The sequence below is a fragment of the Mercurialis annua genome, linkage group LG1-X (genome assembly GCF_937616625.2).
Source record: "Mercurialis annua linkage group LG1-X, ddMerAnnu1.2, whole genome shotgun sequence".
NCBI classification, from domain to species: Eukaryota; Viridiplantae; Streptophyta; class Magnoliopsida; order Malpighiales; family Euphorbiaceae; genus Mercurialis; species Mercurialis annua.
The window spans coordinates 67,822,103-67,842,958 of NC_065570.1; the positions used below are offsets into that span (position 1 = coordinate 67,822,103).

Genomic DNA, 20,856 nt, shown 5'->3' on the forward strand with positions numbered 1-20,856 from the left:
TGTTGTCATTCGGGTCATCACTCAGTTGCATGAAATGATGGATTTTAAAATGACAAGATTAATTAAATCTAGTAAAAAAGAAAATGAATAGAAGACTCGTAATAGCAAATACCCCAAACTCAAAAGAAGAATATTGTAAGATTTTAGGGATAAGAGGTAGAAAATGGTAGCCATACAACAAACCACCCTTTTTTTCTCTTCTAGTAATATTTTGGATCATCTTCCAAACAAATCCGCCCAAAGATATAAAATCAGTACTTTAGCTAAGAAGAAAGATTTGTCTGATGATTCAACAACCCAACAACACCACAACCCCTTTTTTCCTCTTGTAATTTCTAATAACAACATTCTTATTCAGTCTGCCATCGCAGTCTTTGGTTTGGGCTTCATTGATGCTGGGTAACTTTATTTCTTTTATTAAAAAACTTTAATTTTTTAATTTATAGTGCTATGTTACTGATTTGTAGCAGAATTCAATTGTTTAGGTATAGTGGTGATTGGTCAAGGATTGGAGTGATCTCAAAGGAGAGTGAGGACTTGCTTAAATTTGCGGCTTTTCTTGTTATTCCTTTTTGTATTTTTCTTATCTATTCCATTTCTAAACAAGAGTAAAAACTTCTATTTGCAATCGAGTAAGCTTAAATCTATTGGCATGGCATTGTTGTAAGAATTTAAGTATTTGGTTTGATAAGTTTTATAAATGATGTTATATTTGGTTAGCATATGGGAATGAAAATCATATTGTTACATCATTACAGAAATTTATTATAACTCTTTTCATTTTTATTCACATTTTTCTTACTCAGCTAAACAATACTACTTATATAATCACCCATAAATATATAAAGGTCAAAACAATATAAATATTGCCCGTTAAAAGCGGCATGGTTGAGCGTATGAATCAATTCGTATAATGTATAATCGCCGTCTGTAAACAAGAATATTATTCTAAATTTGGATAGTGAGTAAATTCTATCATGAATTATTAATAATCACTCTAACAAGATGTCTGAACACTAATATTTTATAACTTGTATATAGACTTTTAATTTTATTTTTTAATATATCCCATGTGAGTGAAAACATTTAAACAAATAATTAGATATACATTAAAAACAAAATACACCATCAATCATATGTATATATATCCTTATGCATAAATTAATTTTATTAATATCACTTTTATATGTTAATTAAACCTATGATATCTACGATAAATTTGATTTTATATTTTCACTATTATATATAAAATTAATACACACTCTACTTATATATTAATTTGTCCTAGATGGCTGTCTGTTTGATTAAATTAAATTAGTCAAATGAAATTAATTATGTTATTAATTATAATTTGATTATGCAAATTTGCATTAGTGGTAAAATCTAAGACTAGATTGGTTTTGGGGTTTGATCGATATTTTAACTAAAAAAGAATGAGTCTCTTGGAGATAGGGTATTACAAAAAGAAGTTGACCGTGGATTCCTAAACCTTCATTGTCAAAATGTGGTTGATTTTATTAATTTACCATGTCTAGTAATTTTTTTTTTAATAAAAAATTCTATTAATTAAAAACTGATTGATCAGTCAGTACATAAAATTTGATAATCGAAGAGACATGTCCCTAACAGAGTATATCGAAGAAGTTGCTGATTTTCCTCTCTTCTCCAAGACTTCCTCTGCTGCTCAATACTTCTCCTGCTGCTGACTTGTAATAGCCAACTGGATACAGCTGCTTTACAGCTCAATTACAGCTGTAATACAGCTCAGCAACAGCTCAGCAACAATGCCCATTTTCATATGTAAAACGGTTATTCATTTGTCTATAAATAGAAGCTTAGGTTTATTGTTAATGGTTAATCTTGTAATCCTCAAGATTCAATAAATATAGTTTTAGTTCTTAGTTCAATTTCTGTTATGGTATCAGAGCGGGTCCGAGCCCGGGAGATGGCGTTGCCACCGGTGTTGCCGCCGCGATTTCAGTTTCTTCTCCGGTTAACTGATCTGGATGTCCAGTCCCAGCAGTTCCGTGATTTTGATTTCAGTATATTGTCCGTTGTATCGATCTGGATGTCCAGTCCCAGCGATCCGGATTGAATTTCAGTTTACGAGCATTGCTATCAGTGTCTCGAGTTTCAATTTCAAGTTTTTAGTATCAGTTATTCGCTATCATATCCGATTCCTTACTGTCAATTACTCTTGGATTCAGGTTCTTTTCTATCAATTCAAGTTTCTTTTCGACCGATTTCTATAAATTTGTTGCTGATTTTGTTCATATCTGATTGAAATTTCAGATTAGGAAGTTCATATATTCAATCTATTTTTGATATATTCAGTTCATTACTATAAATTTCAGTTTCATGTGATCTCTTATTCTGTTCATATCATTGTGAAGTTTCTGATTCGTCTGTTCCTTGTTTTTGATCAAATTCAGTTTAATGTTTGAGAATCGTATTCTTGAACAGTTCCTGATACTTAAATCAATCTCTCTTTTTCTTTTCCGATTATAATTTCTCAAATAATTCTTTTTCACTTTCTATTGCTCCTTGTTCCCTCTTCTTCAAATTTTGTGAGAAATAAAGAGATTTTGTTAAGCACATTATGTGTTTGACAAAATTCCTCAACAAAAATCTATTTTTTTGATAAATAGAAATTGTGCATGCTCATTGGCGTACTACTCTTGCCGAAGCTGTAATCGATGGTGCAAGTGATTTGAATTAAATGATTTGGATTACTGGTTAAGTTGGTTTTGTCTTCTATCTGTGATCGAGAAGAGTTGGTATTACTCATTGGCGTACTACTTTTGCCGGAGATTGTTACTGCTTTATTTCAAAATTCTCAAGGAATGGTTGATACTCTTGTGGATTATGCTGGCTGCTCTTGATATATAGCTTAGTTTACTGACTTGAATGGTGGAATGTTTGGAGTAATTTGTTCTATTGGAGCCAATGCAGAAATTTTATTTCATAGACATCATTTCTCATTTTCACTAAAGATTGTTTTTGAGGAAAAGGAATCTTGCAACCTGCTGCTCATATGCAACCTGCCTTTCTTTTGCTGCATTTGTAAAGGCTGCTAGGGATTAGAGGAAAGAAATTGAAAATTTAAAGGATTCTAAATTTTCAAAGCTGCTGCATTGTTTTTTCTGCTGCATATTCTAGCTTTATTTCTATTAAAACTGGAGACAAGAGTATATCGAAGAAGTTGCTGATTTTCCTCTCTTCTCAATGATTTCTTGCCAAGCTAGACATATCAAATATCTATGTCTAGCTTGAGGGGGGGTAACAGAGTATATCGAAGAAGTTGCTGATTTTCCTCTCTTCTCCAAGACTTCCTCTGCTGCTCAATACTTCTCCTGCTGCTGACTTGTAATAGCCAACTGGATACAGCTGCTTTACAGCTCAATTACAGCTGTAATACAGCTCAGCAACAATGCCCATTTTCATATGTAAAACGGTTATTCATTTGTCTATAAATAGAAGCTTAGGTTTATTGTTAATGGTTAATCTTGTAATCCTCAAGATTCAATAAATATAGTTTTAGTTCTTGGTTCAATTTCTGTTAGTCCCAACCAATTGGATAAACTAAAATAGTCATATGCTATCACATGAGATTTTATATCGTAATTAAAACAACATATATGCATCTCAATTAAGTTAAAGTAGTCATGTGCTATTAAACTGATAATATTACAAAGCAAAAAGTTGTTGTTGAAGACATCTATTACAATTTTTGAAATAAAGGGAATTAGATTAGCTTCACTTGTCATGATAATACTAACTTTAATCGCACGACTGCTACAGCTAGCAGCTATAACTTCATCGTTAAATTCCCTAATCACATCTTTTGTGACATATCTCTTCTCTTGAACATTAAAAACATCATCTATACTGACGAAAAATATATCGATATTTGGTGAAATCCGTCGTAAGATGGTGGCTCTAATTGTTTTAGAGATCCAAATCGCTTGCATCGCAAAAAACAATTTCATCTCCAACGATGAAAAAAACTATTCTTAATTTTGATTAGAACAGATCTAATAAAATTAAGATACTAAGATAGAAAATAATTTCTAGATCTAGACCAAAATTGGATAAGGAAGAAATTTTATTCAAAATTAAAGACAAAAACTATAGAAAAAGCTAAAAAGACTGAATTTAAGAGATTGGGGAGGTGATTTTTGGCCAAAAATGGCCAAAAACCACCTCCCAAATAAAAAAAAACTTATTAAGATTTGAGAGGTTTCTCAAAATAGAAAGACGGTTAGGGTTTGAGAGATTACCATGTCTAGTAATTAGTTACAATTAATCACTACTTACTTTTCAAATTTACTACTAGGGCTGTTAAATTAGTTATTTGTACAATTAAATATCAATTTGTTTAATCTAAACATTAACTATAATTAATTAAGTTGTGATCATAAAATTGGAATTGTGATTACACTGTCACATACTCCCTCTGTTTTTTTCAATAGTCTATTTAGCTAAAATTGTATATAATAAAATAGTGCTCATTTTGTCTTAACTTATAAGATGAAATACTAATATAGCCCTATTAGTTAACAAATATTTTTAAATAAAAACATAGAGTCATTTATTAGTGATGGATCATAATCATCTTAAAAATCTAAATAGACAAGTAAATATAATAAATATATTTTGCTAAATGGACAACTAAAAAAACAGAAAAAATATTACATGTCTATATAACAAATCCAAAAATACAAAATATAATTTAAAAATAGGAGACAAAAGAGAACCACTTCATTTCACCTTCATTAAATTTTTATATGGATTACAGCATTTGATTTTAAATACGGATAAAAAAATTTATTTCATATCACCTTTCATTAATTTGATTTTAACGCATTATATTTTAAAATTTATAACTAAATTCAAAAATTTATATGAATTTAAGAGAGAGCTTATAAATACACTTTCTATTGCAGTTTGAGCCATAATATTTTTTAAAGATCAAAATCAAATTTTAAAGCTATAAAAGATTTGCTTTAACACTATATACGGGTAATTAATATCGATCGGCCAATCCAACGAGTTGAATTTTCCGCAACTGGAAGTTAGTCGTCCGTCGTCATAAAGGAGTTGCCTCTAAGAAAATTAAATGTTAACACTTTGAATCCATTTAATATATTTCAAATTAAATCAATTTCTAAAGATCATTTTTTATAAGTTAGATTAATTTTTCGGGCGACGGCTCCAAGTCTAACGATTAAAAAATGACATAATAAGTGAGTCACAATCCTCTTGATGATACGCAATTTTACTTTTATGAGAACCTAGCAGAACAAGGTAGTTTTGAAACGGATACACGTTTAGAGTACCGTACTCACATGCAGTGGTAACTCCAATGGGATCATATTTTAAAAAACAAAAAATACTCGAGCCTACCGGACATAAAAATTAGCATACGTCAAAAGCTTAATTGGTTAAGCTGCATTGCATCTGTCTTGTTTAATATATTTTGGGTTCCTCTCAACCATTGTAAACCTGAGCATGGATTACTCAAGTATCCATTTCGATCTTGAAGATACCACTTCAAAAACCTATAACAGCGATATTAATTGTCATTTCACATGAAAATCTGTTTTATCCATCTTAGAAATAGGCTTGTCATGTTAGCTTGTGCAAACCGGATTAAATTATATACATTTCAATTTTTCCTACCAAAACTAAAACAAAGGTGAAATTCTTTTCAAATTTCCCCATTTCTTACTAATAATTCTTACTTCTTAGTTATCTTACAATGACGAAGAAGACATTATTTATGAATTGAACGAAGGTGAAAAAATAATCAAGAAATTATATGTACCATCGTAGAAGAAAACGATTAATAAAATAGGTAAAATATTATTGTTATTATTACTAATTATTTATTAGTTAGAATAAAATACATTTATAAATACTTTTATTTTATTTATTAGTTAGAATGTTATCTACGTGTTTAAACTTTAAATATATAAATTTATTATATATATGTTGTATAATATTTTTATCTTCTTCATCTTCTTTAAGGGTGGGAGATGATGATTTTTCCGGTTAACCGGAAAATCATTTTCTCTCCGCCCATAATATTATTGATCGCATATCTATTTTTTTTCTTGCAATAAATTTTTTTTAAGGTGTTTATTTGAATGTTATTTTGATTGAATAAAGTCTTTAACTCCTCTTTGATCCGTTCGAGTTTTAGATCTATGTTTTTGTAGATCTAAAAATTGGAAGATCACTAATGAATCTATATTGAAGATGGGATTTGGAAAGTTTGAAGTTTCAAGAATCAAGCGTTTCAAGATCGTATTTTCAATTTGAACCATGTATGTTTTGGGTAACCTTTTGATGGTTGAAAAAACCCTAATCGATGACTGTATTAACAGCTCTCATCATTATTTTAGAATAGTTCTTTTAATTTGTTGAAGAACCATTCATCTATGTAATTTTCATTTTCATCAACGAAAGTTTTAGCCTTTGTTAAAAAAAAAATATCAGTTTTATCATCTATTATCTTCAGCTATTCCTGCTATTTTTCTTAATCATCATTAATACCCATTTTATTTAATTAACAATTTTTTATAAATTTTTTTTAGTACCAAAAAATAATATTATTTTTCCTACGTACACAATTTTTATTTCTTTATATAGTATAACTTTGAATCTGTCTTGTTTTATATAAACTCCTAGCTAGTGACAATCTTCCACTTTTAACCTATCTATTTTTGTGTGTATTCAATTCACTTATTCATGAAACTGGATGTATTTAAATTGCATAACAAGGTCTTATAAGTATAATTAACCATCCCAAGCAAAGTCTTTAAAAAATGTAAATTCACCACTCTTGGTAGTAAAGCTAGATATCCTAGATGATGATAAATCCTTTGTGCAATCTATTCTCAAAGCTTTATACAAACAAACTTCCAAAATTTGAAAACTCTAGAAAGATGGGTTAAAAAGAAAAGAATTGAGAAGAAAAGACAATTAACAATAAATTGAAGGATAAAAGAGAGAGAAATAATTTAGAGAGAGTGAAATAAAAAAAGATTAAAAATAAAAATAAAATGAGAGGCTTGAAATTGTTAAGCTTACAGTGTTTGTGTTCTTGTGTATGAGAAAAAAACTTAGCTTAGCTTATCTTATCCTATCCACCTCTCATTCTATTTTTCTATATCATCTTCTCAAAAATTCATTACCATCTCTCTCTTTTTGTTGGCCATTATAGTTTTCTTGAACTCTGTTCTTTCACTTTTCAACTATAATTAATTTCACTACACACTTTCAGTAGTTCATCACTTTAAATTCTGTCCCTATCTACCTATTTTCTTGATGTTATATCAATTCTTGAACTTTGCATTCTTGTAGTTGTTTTTCTTTTTCTTTTTGGGTGTTTCTTGAATTTGAAATACAATCTTGAATTACTAAAGATTTTACAATTTCAATTGTGTTTCGTTTCGTTTCGTTCTTGTTATTGATTAGCATTATAGAGTGGAAGAACAATGGCTCCTAAAACTGGAAAAGCAAAACCTCACAAGGCCAAAGGAGAGAAAAAGAAGAAGGAAGAGAAAGGTCTCTACTGAGAACTATTAATTTCATTTTTTTTCTTTTACGGATATAACCGAAACTGAAAAATTGACCAATGACTAATAATTTTGTATTCCGTTCAAAAGGTTTCGAGTTTTAAGTCTTAACCAAAACTAATCAAAAAGAAATAAAATGAGAAAAATATTTAACTAGTTGATTTTGAAATTGGGAAACGTGAATATTATTGACTCAGTTTTTTTCTGTTTGTTTAATTTTAATGTAATAAACAGTTTTGCCTACTGTTATTGAAATCAGCATTGAAACACCAGATGATTTGCAAGTAACTCTTAAGGTATGTGTACATTTTTTTTGAGTGTTTTTTCTTTTATATGCACGAAAGTTGACATGTAATGTATATCTATGGCGTAAATGGATGGTTTACTTGGTTGAAGGGTATCTCGACGGACAGGATTTTGGATGTAAGAAAGCTTTTAGGTGTCAATGTGGACACTTGCCATTTGACCAATTTCTCACTATCTCACGAGGTAATTCTGAAAAGTGTATTATTTTAAATTTGACAATGAATTTTAAAACAGCTTTATAATAAATAAATAAAGTTATTTTTTTTAAAATTTAAAATAAACATAAATTCTCAAATTTGAGGCATACTTTAAGTTTTGACCCATTATATAAATTATGTTTTCTTCTATTAACTTTTAGGATTTATGAGTTCTAATGCAATTAATTAAATCCCTTAATTTTACTACGATATATGGTACGGATCTATCTCAAATGTCACTTATGAAATATGAAGTAATAAACACTTTTTAAGTACAAAATATAATTTTCTTAAATTATCCAGGATATTAATCAATTTTATTACTAGTAGTTTATATTTCTTAAAATTTACCAATTTATCCCAAATGGAGTAATTCTTTTGAAGAACATAGAGATAAATAGCGTCAAAAGATAGAAGGTAAATTTCTTAAATTACAGACCAAAAATTACAGCAGGAGCAACAAAGTAAACTAGCTGGAAATTTTATTGTGCAGTACAACGCAACCCCCAAAACTTGCTTTGCTCACCTAGTCAGGATCGTGGTAGTAGTAACACTTAATTTTACCGTTCGATTGACACGATACATTATTCTATTTTGGGAATGCGTCAGTTTGATTTGGCGGTGGTCCCGCCACTTTACGTCCTTTGCACATTCCTCTTCAGTTTTTGCATTAATGAACCAGAAAATTGGGACCCAAACATTATTTTTCTTTTTCAGAAAATGATAAAAATAAAATAACAAACATTTTGTAATTACACCTATATACTTATTCTTTCGTCCTATAAATTAAATTTATATGAAAGTTAAAAAAAATTAAATCAACTTTTTATTATATTTTTATTTTAAATATTTAGATATTTTAATTATATATTTAAAATATAATTTGTTTTTTTTAGATTATAAATAAATTATGAAAAATTAATTTTTTAATTAATTTTTACATTAAATTAAATAATAATTAATGTAAATTTTACCTTATCAACATAAAAAGATGATTTTATCAATATTAAAAATATTACCTAATTAGCTTTATTAATTATATCTCCAAAAATAGTGCTAATGTATATTATAAACTAACATGAAATAACTATCTTTTTCTAACCAAAAATAAATCTTATTGATTAAATTAATCTCCAATCATATACATTATATAATATGATTTTTTTTTTTGTAATTAATCTACTTTAGTTGTTATAAAGCCTAATTTGGGTCTTATTTTTAGCTAAAGAAGTTGGAGGCTTGATGTGTAATTGTCTGCAGGTAAAAGGACCCAGACTCAAAGACTCGGTGGACATCTCCTCGCTAAAACCCTGCCACCTCACCATCATTGAAGGTAAGCGCTGCAAATCCAACGGTCACAACTTCAGTACCTATGCTACTTCATCTACACACACCGCCACCAAATCGCTCCTTATTTTTATTAACTTCAACGATAATTTGAAATTTCCGTTACCAGAGGACTACACAGAGGAACAAGCCGTTACTCACATCCGGCGACTCCTTGATATCGCCGCCTGCACCACCTCCTTCGGTCCATCGTCTGTCAAGCCTTCCGGTCGAACCAACGCGAAAGATGTCGGCTCAAAAGAAACTGGTTCGACTGAAACTGAACCGGATAATGGAACCGACGGCAATCCAAAGGCCAAAGGAACTGAAGAAAAGAAAATCAGCTCTTCAACGCCGGAGAAGGCGGATATTGCGGCAGCTGCTGCAGGAACGGTTTCCTTGTGTCCTCCGCCGCAGCTAGGGCAATTCTACGATTTTTTCTCGTTTTCTCATCTCACGTCGCCGGTTCATTGTCAGTTTTTTTTACTTATTTTTTAATTTATTAATGGTCTTATCAGTTTAAAAATCATGATACTATTAATTTCTTAACAGTTTTAACATTTTTTAATGATTATTTAGTTCGTTGTGATGCTAATTTTATTATTATTTAGATATTCGAAGATCGACGCGTCCGTTTCTTGAGGATAAAACGGATGATGATTTTTTCCAAATTGATGTGAGATTTGATGTTGTTGTTTTGAATGAATATAATTTTGTTATTTTATTGATTCATTTTTTAATTTTTTCACGATGAACTTAATTAATTTGTACTAATAAAATGCAGGTTAGGGTTTGCAGTGGGAAGCCAATGACAGTGGTGGCTTCAAAGAAAGGGTTTTATCCAGCTGGAAAACGTCTTCTTTTGTGTCACTCTTTAGTTAGTTTGCTCCAGCAGATTAGTAGGGTTTTTGATGTTGTAAGTTATTATTAATCTAATCTAATTATAATCTCTATCAGTCCGATTTAGAACTTTAATTTCTGGTTAATTATATTTCTGCAATGCAATTACATTTCCCTTGTTTCCAGGCCTACAAGGTACTCATGAAATCTTTCACAGAGCATAATAAAGTAGGTTTTATCTCACCTCTATTTTTATTTCTATTTTTGTTATTAATTTATAAGGTATTGATTCGTATGAGAAATGTTTATTTTTTGCTTACTTTTGTTTCATTTCAGTTTGGGAATCTTCCTTATGGATTCCGGTCAAACACTTGGGTTGTTCCGCCAGTTGTTGCTGACAGTCCATCTATTTTCCCTCCACTTCCTATGGAGGATGAGAATTGGGGAGGAAATGGAGGTGGAGAAGGACGAGATGGGAAACATGATTACAGGCCGTGGGCAAAGGAGTTCGCTATTCTGGCAGCAATGCCGTGTAAAACAGCAGAGGAGCGGCAAGTTCGGGATAGGAAAGCCTTTCTGCTTCATAGTTTATTCGTCGACGTCTCTGTTTTTAAAGCTGTTGCATCAATTGGAAAAATTATCGAAAAGAATCAATTATCTTCGAGCAATTCCAACCTGTCATTTTTGCATGAGGAAAAAGTGGGAGATTTGATAATTAAGGTGACAAGAGATGTTCCTGATGGAAGTACTAAGTTGGATTGTAAAAATGATGGGAGTCGGGTTCTTGGTATACCACAGGAAGATCTTGCTCGCAGAAACCTACTTAAAGGCATAACTGCTGATGAAAGTGCAACTGTTCATGTCAGTACAATTCTCATTTTGTGTGATTATTTTGACTGATGTAGGTTGTCTGATTTGCTAAAGTCGCCTTCCGGTCTTGTAGGATACTTCTACTTTAGGTGTCGTGGTTGTTCGACATTGTGGCTACACAGCTGTTGTTAAAGTTTCAACTGATGTTAATTGGGAAGGAAATCCTATTCCCCAGGATACTGACATTGAGGACCAGCCTGGAGGAGGTGCTAACGCCTTGAATGTTAATAGGTCAGTCTTATTTTAGGCATGTGGTTATCAATTAAATGGGTATCAAGAAAGCTTATAGATTAGTCTTCTCAAATGATGCATCTAGCTTTTTTATATATTTACATGCTTGCAAAGATGCACATTCTACACATACAATATTCTTTGGATTTTTCTGCCGTGATGGCTTAAACTGGGTTACCATATGATCATCATTTGTTGTTGATTGCTGTTTTCTTCAATTTATATTTCAGCTTGCGAATGTTATTGCACAAGTCATCTACACCCCATTCTCCTAGTACCACCCAGAGACTGCAGACCGGAGACTCTGAAAGTTTAAGTTCTGCAAGATCTTTGGTGAGGAAAGTACTAGAAGATAGTCTGCTGAAGTTGCAGGAAGAATCCAGTAAGAAAGTCAAGTCTATCCGATGGGAGCTTGGAGCATGTTGGGTTCAACATTTGCAAAATCAGGCTTCAGGGAAAACTGAGTCTAAGACATCTGAAGAAATGAAGCCAGAGCCTGCTGTGAAGGGACTTGGAAAGCAAGGTGGATTGCTGAAGGAGTTAAAAAAGAAAATAGATGTCAGAGGTAGCAAAACTGAAGAAGGAAAGGATATTACTGTGGGTAATCTTGACATTAACAAGAAATTGGATGCTCCTAGTCAAAAAGAATCGGAGAAAAAAGAAGAGGAAATGGAAATTATTTGGAAAAAGATGGTTAATGAAGCTGCATATTTGCGTCTAAAAGAATCAGAAACCGGTCTTCACCTCAAGGTATTTCTGCTTTTTTTCTGGGGAAATATATGATCCTAAATTTCTTTTGTGTAGTCTCTTAAGATAAATGCAACTAATTCAGTTGAGTTAAAGTTGCGCTTCAAAGTTATGGATTCTTGAGAATTTATTTTTTCATGATTTACAGGGGAGTGCTACTTGGTGCCGTTTTTTATTGATATTTGTTTGGCTGTGTTTGTTTTGCAGTCGCCTGGTGAATTGATAGAAATGGCACATAAATACTATGATGATACTGCTCTTCCCAAATTGGTTAGTTGTTCAAGTAAACAAATTTTGGGCTATAAACATGTGTCAGACTAAGCTTATCTTGTTTGTGATTTCAACTTTTCAGGTGGCAGATTTTGGCTCACTTGAACTTTCACCAGTGGATGGAAGAACTCTGACAGATTTTATGCATACCAGGGGTTTGCAGATGTGTTCTTTAGGGCGTGTGGTAATATCTCAACTGCCCAAATTTTCAGTATCTTACTTTGAAATCTATGAATGCATACTGCATAGCAGTCATCACTGGTTAAAGCATTTATCAATTATAATCTTCTCTTGGTGCTATGGAATAAAATGAAGGGAAAGAAAAGGTAGTGCAGACGACAAAAATTCAACTGCACTTCTAATGTTTGGAATAATTTTACTTGTATGGAAAGGTTATGTAGGTACAAAGTCATAGTTAATAGAACATCATATGTGGCTGGATAAGAAGAAGGTTCAATGTATGAATTTGATGACATGTAAGAGTGAGTTGGATGGTGCAGTTACTTACGAAAACTGATTAGCAGATTTTTTTTCCTTCAAATTTGTAACATAGAAAATGTTACTCTCAAATAGCAAAGAAAATAACCTTCAAATGAAATAATATCGGAATTTTCGGTTGGCAGATATATTTAAAATCCAGTCAGGAAATCTCTTGATTATGGTTTCAGATATTTTGGAATCCAGAGTCTATTCCATCTGTTGCTGTTATTTTATTTCTTTTCGAAGATATGTGATTGTTGCAAAAAACTGTCAAAGAAGTTTAGTTTCTTAGGTTCATATTCTTCCAAGTTTACCCTTCAACTAACTGTAAATCCATTTGTTTTCTTTTCCGTGCAATTTTCCTATATATCTTTACAATGAATGTTTTGCATCACCTGATAACAAGTATGTCACTTGAAATTCTCTTGCCGAGTGGACTTAGCTATTTATCTAAATTTAGGTTTTTTTTGTCATTTTAGGTCGAACTTTCAGACAAGCTTCCTCATGTGCAATCGCTCTGTATACATGAAATGATTGTCAGAGCCTTCAAACACATATTACAAGCTGTCGTAGCTGTAGTTAATAATGTCGGCGACTTGGCTGCATCAATTTCATCATGTCTAAATATATTGTTAGGAACACCTTCTGAAAATGAGGATGGAGACATTTTAAATGATGATAATCTGAAGTGGAATTGGGTTGAAACCTTCCTTTTGAAAAGGTTTGGTTGGCTATGGAAGCATGAAAGTTGCCAAGATCTGAGGAAGTTTGCAATTCTTCGGGGGCTTTCCCACAAGGTTTGAATAATATCCATCTTTCCACTGCAAGAGATTCCTTAAATAAGTACTCTCCATTATAACTTTACTAGTATGCTTTGCTAGGTTGGCCTTGAACTTCTTCCGAGGGACTATGATATGGACACTGCATCTCCATTTAGGAAGTCAGATATCATAAGTATGGTCCCTGTATATAAGGTGATAAATCATGCCAGAAATGGGATTTCATTGTTGTAATATAGAAGCTGCTTTGATTGTGTTACTTTTTTCCTGCAGCATGTTGCATGTTCATCTGCAGATGGACGCACATTATTGGAATCATCTAAAACTTCCTTGGATAAAGGCAAATTGGAAGATGCTGTTAATTATGGAACTAAGGTATGGGCTATATTCGGTCTATTTTACATTCATAACTTTTTGATACAATGGAATATATTATATTTTATTGTCATTTGACATTATCTTTTATCAAAGAATAATGAGTTGCATATTGGAATTTTGAAGGCACTCTCAAAACTTGTATCAGTCTGTGGTCCTTATCATAGAATGACTGCAGGAGCTTATAGTCTACTAGCTGTAGTGCTCTACCATACGGGAGATTTTAATCAGGTTTTTCTCCTTTGGCATTCTGGCATCTATATAGTTATGTCCCAACTACCATATGCATACCTGTGCTGGATTGATGCATAAATCAAGTTTTTACGGAATGTATAATTTTAGAACTTAAAATTTGTAGCTGTACTCAGGACAATTTGAAGCATGCATATTTGTTTGTCAAGATACATTTGGCCCTTCAATTTGGTTTATTTATGATGACACAATAAACAATTTCTTATATTTTGCTGGTTCTTTAACATGTTCAAAAAAGTTGCCCCTCGGATATGTTGTGCATATTAAGAATATTACTTGCTCATTTGCACACTGGTATATTCGGGATGATAATCAAATAATTAAAAGGACTGCAAATCAGAATGAAAATTGTTATACATGGTCTGTTATCACAGTTGCCTTGCTACTGATGGCTGGCTTCATGCGGTACCACTATGTTTTGCTTTGTAAGATGCGAGAGCAATTCTGAATTTAATGTGCATGAGCATGGAACAGCTTAATGTACAAGAAATTATAGCATGCTTTGATCCTTTATGTAAATGTTAGGCATACCACATATGTCATCAGTGTTTCATCTTGGATTTCTATTTTCTTTTCTTTTCCTTCTACTTTGTTTTTCCCACATTTGTATAAAGGAAAAGAAATTGAAAACCAAATATGCTGCAATCAAAGAAAAGAGTCAGCTCAAATTAGGATTTTAAACTAGAGTATGAAGATACATATAAATTTACTTCATTGGAAATCTTGATTTGAAATTCATTAACACATCATCCAAATGCTAGCATGGGATGTTCGACATGAATGATTACAATTGTATATAATGCATTGACATTATTCACTCTATTTAGGCAACAATTTATCAGCAAAAAGCATTGGATATTAACGAGAGGGAGCTTGGACTTGATCATCCCGATACTATGAAAAGTTATGGGGACCTGGCTGTCTTCTATTATCGTCTTCAACATACAGAATTGGCCTTGAAGTATGCTTCATTTTGTATTTAGAAAATACTTTTCTTCATTGTTCTGATCCCATGTTTTTCCTCAGAAGTCCTTTCTAGCTCTTTCCTAGATACAATTCTTTCAATTATATATGAAGACATATATATAGCTCCACTCAATGGTCTCCCGTCCATAGACTGAACATCATATAAAAACTAGTGGTAACCAGATAGAAAGCTAATATTTTCCAAGTTTTAGTATATGTATGTCATGATGTCTTGAGGACAGTGCTAGAATTAGACTTGATGTGTGGAAAACTGAAATGCTGATGTCATATGGGTCTTGATGTGTTAAACAGATTATTATCTTACATAGATGTGGATTGATTTTTTTTCCTTGCATCAAAGGAGTAGCTTATGATTATCCTGTTGTTGTTCTAGGTATGTCAACCGTGCATTATATCTTCTGCATTTAACATGTGGGCCATCTCATCCGAACACGGCTGCCACCTATATCAATGTAGCTATGATGGAAGAAGGATTGGGGAATGTCCATGTTGCTCTTAGGTACCTCCATGAGGCTCTGAAATGCAATAAGAAATTACTTGGAGCTGATCATATACAGGTAAGCTTGCTCTATCTCTATCTCTCTCTGTAAACCATTCTTCAATGTGTTTAGCTACATGCTAGGTAGCACGGAAACGGAAACGGGAAACGGAAACGACACGAAACGGAAACGGGGAAACATAATTTTTTTAAAATGAAGGACACGAAACGTGGGTGAAACGCGTAAATAATAAAAAATATAGGGATATATTTATAGTATTAAATATTATAAAATTAAATATATTAATTTTATTTATACATTTATGCCAATTAATAAAATAAATCAAACATAATTAAATCAAATAAAAATAAGAAGATATGTTTTATTGTAGATAAAGTAAATAATAAAATTTCTTGTAATTGATTTAAAAAGATTATTAGTTGAGAACTTTTTAGGTTTTTTTAAAGCAATATAATTTTTATATTTACGGAAACAGCCCGAAACGTTTCCTTATGAGTTTCTAAGAGTTTCTGGTTTCTGAAACGTTTCCAAAACGGGAAGTTTCCGTGCTTCTTAGGCTACATGTCATGCAGGCTAAACGCTAATGGCATTTCCTCATGCTTCTTAGGTTGATAGTTCTTATGGTTTGATCACAAAGATATTCAGTATAAATTTAGAGTCACATAAAAGATCTTTCGCCTAATAAACTTATATAATTTTGTTTTATAAAATATCTGACCATTTTTCAAGCATGTCTATTAATTGAAGATATTAATTCTGTTTCATGTAGAGAACTGATTACTTTTTATCTGTTATCTCATCCACTCTCTCGTAGAGGATGTAGAAATCTGAATCTTCACATCGAAAATATCTTGTTCGACCAGAACTGCCTCCAGATACTACATCCTGAATCCCAATATGGAAAAAAATGAGAAAAATTGCTGAATAGTCCTACAAAATACGAAGTACACCTGTCACCTTCCCAAAGAAAAGAAATGATAATTGAGAGAGTTATTTTACTCCAATATAGGCTTAAATCATGCTTAGTGTTAGATTCCATCTTAAAACCAATTGGTATTAAGTGGAGGTGCCCAACTAATATATAAAGACAAGTCCATTCACACACACAACCAAGGATTTCCCACTTTAACACTCCCCCTCACGCGTAGCGTGTACGGGCGGGCCGGGCCAAACTCAAATTGTGTGAATGGATAAGGCTTTGATACCATGTTAGATTCCATCTTAAAACCAATTGGTATTAAGTGGAGGTGCCCAACTAATATATAAACACATGTCCACTCACACACACAACCAATGTGGGATTTCCCACTTTAACACTCCCCCTCACGCATAGCGTGTACAGGCCGAGCAACAAAGTCCCCCCTCACGCAAATCTCACGTGGGCCAGGCCAAACTCAAATTGTGTGAATGGACAAGGCTTTGATACCATGTTAGATTCCATCTTAAAACCAATTGGTATTAAGTGGAGGTGCCCAACTAATATATAAAGACAAGTCCATTCACACACACAACCAAGGATTTCCCACTTTAACACTTAGAACTTAGAAAAAGCTTATGGGAAGGAACAGAAACTGCATCAGTTAGTAATAACTCGTTCTCTTTCATGTTTTGACACATTTCTGGTTTCTGCAGACTGCTGCCAGCTATCATGCCATAGCCATTGCTCTATCTTTAATGGAAGCTTACTCCCTAAGTGTGCAGCATGAGCAAACTACGCTGCAGATACTGCAAGCCAAACTTGGATCTGAGGATCTGCGCACGCAGGTAGTGTGAAGTTTAAGTTTCGATGATATCAGATGTGATTGTATCTGATGAATCTTGTTCCTCTAATCTATGTATGATGAACTTTTGCAGGATGCAGCTGCATGGCTCGAGTATTTCGAGTCCAAGGCCCTGGAGCAGCAAGAAGCTGCACGCAATGGTACTCCAAAGCCAGATGCTTCAATTTCTAGTAAAGGTCATTTAAGGTAAAAATATGAACTTACTAGTGATATTTTACAAATGAGTTCCTTTAAAAAATTACATTTAAATTAACAGCATTCAGTTTTACTTTTTTCTTAAATGCACAAGGATAATAGAAATCCCATTGGCAGATGGACAAATTAGATGAGAATCTAATGTCACCGTTAATTGCAGTTCCAAACTTTGCATGGTTAAGGAATTTCGGATTATGAATTTTGCTTTTTTAAAATAGAATTGTATTAGACTGGTTTATGTTCAAGTTTAATACTGTCTGGGAGGTCGACGATAATCTTTTAGTTGTACTTTGTCACAGTTAAAGTGGTTTTTAGTAAGTTTCTTTCTTGTTGTAAATGTTTGATGGAAATGATGTGATCTATTTGTGGAATTAAAGCCTCTGTTGCCCAAATTTATTACGTGATTGGTGAGGGTAGGGTGCTTTAGGAACTGTACTGCATACTGACTTCAGAAATATTCTTTCTTGATCAGTGTATCCGACCTATTGGATTATATAACACCAGATGCAGATATGAAAGCCAGAGAGGCTCAAAGGAAAGCTCGTGCAAAGGTCTTAATTTATCTTGTCTGGACATGTTCTCATATATAGTCTACTCTCATTAGCTTTTTCTCTTCGCTAAAATAAGCTAATATAGTTCTCTTTTATCACACAGGTTAAAGGCAAGCCAGGTCAAAACTCGGAAACAGCCTCAGATGAAGCTCAGAAAGACGAAACTTTCTCACCAATATATAATGTTGTGGAGAATTCGAGTGACAAGGAAAACAAATCTGAAGCTCAATTATCAGAACCTAGGAACGAGAAAATTGATTTGAATCCTCCAGATCAATCATTAATGAATAGAAGTGATGTCATTATACAGGAGGACGACTCAGATGAAGGATGGCAAGAAGCTGTGCCTAAAGGCCGGTCACCTGCAAGTCGCAAATCTTCTGGTTCTAGGAGACTAAGCTTGGCGAAGATAAACACAAACTTTATGAATGTTTCTCAGTCATCAAAATTCCGAGGAAAGGCCGCCAGTTTTACATCTCCAAGGACGTCCCCAAGTGACTCTGTTGCTTCCACTGGACCCAGTCTTCCAGCTCCTAAAAACTTTGTTAAGAGTGCAAGCTTCAGCCCTAAGCAAAATAATTCTGGTGTAACAGCTGGCGAAACCGAGAAATCAACTAACCCCAAATCAGCTCCAGGTACCCCTGCTTCAACTGATCAAGTTACCAAATCAGCTTCTATTCCAAGTCTAGTTACTGTTCAGGCAGCTGGAAAACTTTTCTCCTACAAAGAAGTTGCTTTAGCTCCTCCTGGGACGATTGTGAAGGCAGTAGCAGAACAATTGCCAAAAGGTAATCTTCCAGTGGAAACAAGTTCTCAGGTGAGTCATGAGATAGCTGCATCAGAAGTCAATGTCGGTGAGGCGACAGCAGTCAATGAAGCAGAGAAAGAGAACGTTCAGAAACCTGAAGAAAATAGTACCTCAGACGAAACAAAGAGTCCCGTCAATTTGAAGCCAGAAGCAGAGGTAAAGAAGCCTGTGGAAGAAGCAAAATCTGATCGTGTTGATCTCATAGAAAAAGAAGATACAACGGTTGAAAATAAAGCTGCTGTTGAAGTTACAAGTGCCAATGAGAATTTAGACTCCACTTCTGCCACAAATGAAGTGCGGGAAACAAGAGACTTGGACACTGGAACAGCTTCCCCTGATCCAGAAAATGCAGCTTTGTTGCTGGACAAAGACGTTTCAGTTTCCGGAGAAAAACAAGCCGGCAAGAACTCTACGGATGTATCAGACGGTAGCATGACTGATAAGCCAATTCCAACTGAAGGAGAAAAGCAAGATGAATTAGAAATTGGAAAGGAGACTACTAAGAAACTATCTGCAGCAGCCCCACCATTTAATCCATCCACAGTTCCAGTTTTTGGCTCAGTTCCAGTTCCGGTTCCAGGGTACAAAGAACACGGAGGAATTCTTCCGCCACCAGTGAATATTCCTCCAATGCTTGCTGTTAATCCTGTCCGCAGATCACCGCATCAGTCTGCAACAGCAAGGGTGCCTTATGGTCCAAGGTTATCTGGTGGGTTCAATAGATCTGGGAACCGGGTTCCACGTAATAAACCTAGCTTCCACAATGGTGAACATAATGGGTATCTAATGGTTATGAACCCTCATGCTGCAGAATTTGTACCTGGCCAACCTTGGGTACCTAATGGCTATCCTGTGTCACCAAATGGTTATTTGGCTAGCCCAAATGGTTTGCCACTATCTCCAAATGGTTTTTCTATATCTCCAACTGGTAATCTGGAGTCGCCAAATGGATATCCGACATCACTTGATGGTTCATCTCCCGTCAGTTCAGTAGAAACACCCACGTATACTTCTACCGACTTGGATGCTGCTGAAAACAAAACTGAAGCAGTAGAAGAGGGTTGTACTGAAGATTCCTCTACAGAAGTAGTAGTAGAAAACCAGATAAGTGAGCAAAAATGTCAACCATATGATGAAGAAACACTTCCTGAAACTGAACAGAAACCTACACTTTCTGAAACTGAAGAGGAACCTACTCATGCTGTCTCATTGACCGGTGATACTCCGGTGGCTAAAGATGCATGCACTAGCATAGCAGTTGAGGAGAAACCAAGTAAGTGTTGGGCAGATTATAGTGATGGTGAAGCTGAGGTTGTCGAGGTAACAAGTTGAAAGAAATGGAATTTTGGTTTTGATTTAAAGTCGATTTAACAATTCAGGCTCTACGGCTAAGGGAAGAGAAATGATAAGCAGAGATATCAATGGCAACCCCGTAATGACGGAGAAAACTGTCACCGAGTTCGACATTCGAGTATAGGCAATCTGTTCAAACTGTGAACAGAACGGAAAACCACCATAACCATGAAAAGTGGTATCTGAGCAGCACATTGGTAATTTAGCGAGTCTCTTTTATTATTAATTTTATTCGGTTTCGCTCTCCGGCTATTTTTTTTTTTAACATTGTCAATCAAACCAAAATAACCATAGAGGATCTATATGTTCCAGATTGTACTCTTTAACGATTAGTAACCATTTTGGAAGTCTATAGCAATAAAGCTTAAACCATCATCCATGTATGACAACCTATCTTTGTAACACTATTTGATTTTGTTGTCTGT

The 20,856-nt window shown here is 33.5% G+C and overlaps 2 protein-coding genes across 3 annotated transcripts; both read left to right on the forward strand.

Moving 5' to 3' along the window:
• Window positions 1–87: 87 nt before the first annotated feature.
• On the forward strand, window positions 88–786 carry LOC126664682 (uncharacterized). 2 transcript variants are annotated; one of them, XM_050357189.2, is made up of 2 exons: window positions 88–399; window positions 471–786. In XM_050357189.2, the coding sequence occupies exons 1-2, from the start codon at window positions 164–166 to the stop codon at window positions 610–612; spliced, it is 378 nt and encodes a 125-aa protein (XP_050213146.1). In that variant the 5' UTR covers window positions 88–163; the 3' UTR covers window positions 613–786. The 2 variants fall into 2 exon arrangements, with proteins under 2 accessions (XP_050213146.1, XP_050213147.1); XM_050357190.2 differs by having other exon boundaries at window positions 93–399; window positions 486–786.
• A 6,359-nt stretch (window positions 787–7,145) lies between these two features.
• On the forward strand, window positions 7,146–20,814 carry LOC126662700 (protein REDUCED CHLOROPLAST COVERAGE 2). Its single transcript, XM_050356368.2, has 23 exons — window positions 7,146–7,572; window positions 7,818–7,879; window positions 7,980–8,072; window positions 9,347–9,419; window positions 9,543–9,884; window positions 10,024–10,088; window positions 10,197–10,328; window positions 10,439–10,480; window positions 10,589–11,113; window positions 11,196–11,353; window positions 11,584–12,103; window positions 12,308–12,370; window positions 12,453–12,554; window positions 13,330–13,647; window positions 13,732–13,824; window positions 13,903–14,004; window positions 14,131–14,235; window positions 15,084–15,217; window positions 15,617–15,800; window positions 17,376–17,507; window positions 17,598–17,710; window positions 18,192–18,270; window positions 18,374–20,814. Exons 1-23 carry the CDS (start codon window positions 7,503–7,505, stop codon window positions 20,408–20,410), a joined length of 5,544 nt encoding a protein of 1,847 aa, XP_050212325.1. The 5' UTR covers window positions 7,146–7,502; the 3' UTR covers window positions 20,411–20,814.
• The last annotated feature ends 42 nt before the right edge of the window (window positions 20,815–20,856 follow it).

Excerpts from the sequence above, each read along its gene's own strand:
- LOC126664682 (XM_050357189.2), top strand. The coding sequence starts at position 164 with ATGGTAGCCATACAACAAACCACCCTTTTTTTCTCTTCTAGTAATATT. Across the intron at positions 400-470 it reads TTGGGCTTCATTGATGCTGG|AATTCAATTGTTTAGGTATA; the intron begins GTAACTTTATTT and ends GATTTGTAGCAG.
- LOC126662700 (XM_050356368.2), top strand. The coding sequence starts at position 7,503 with ATGGCTCCTAAAACTGGAAAAGCAAAACCTCACAAGGCCAAAGGAGAG. Across the intron at positions 9,420-9,542 it reads CCACCTCACCATCATTGAAG|AGGACTACACAGAGGAACAA; the intron begins GTAAGCGCTGCA and ends TTCCGTTACCAG. Across the intron at positions 9,885-10,023 it reads TCTCACGTCGCCGGTTCATT|ATATTCGAAGATCGACGCGT; the intron begins GTCAGTTTTTTT and ends ATTATTATTTAG.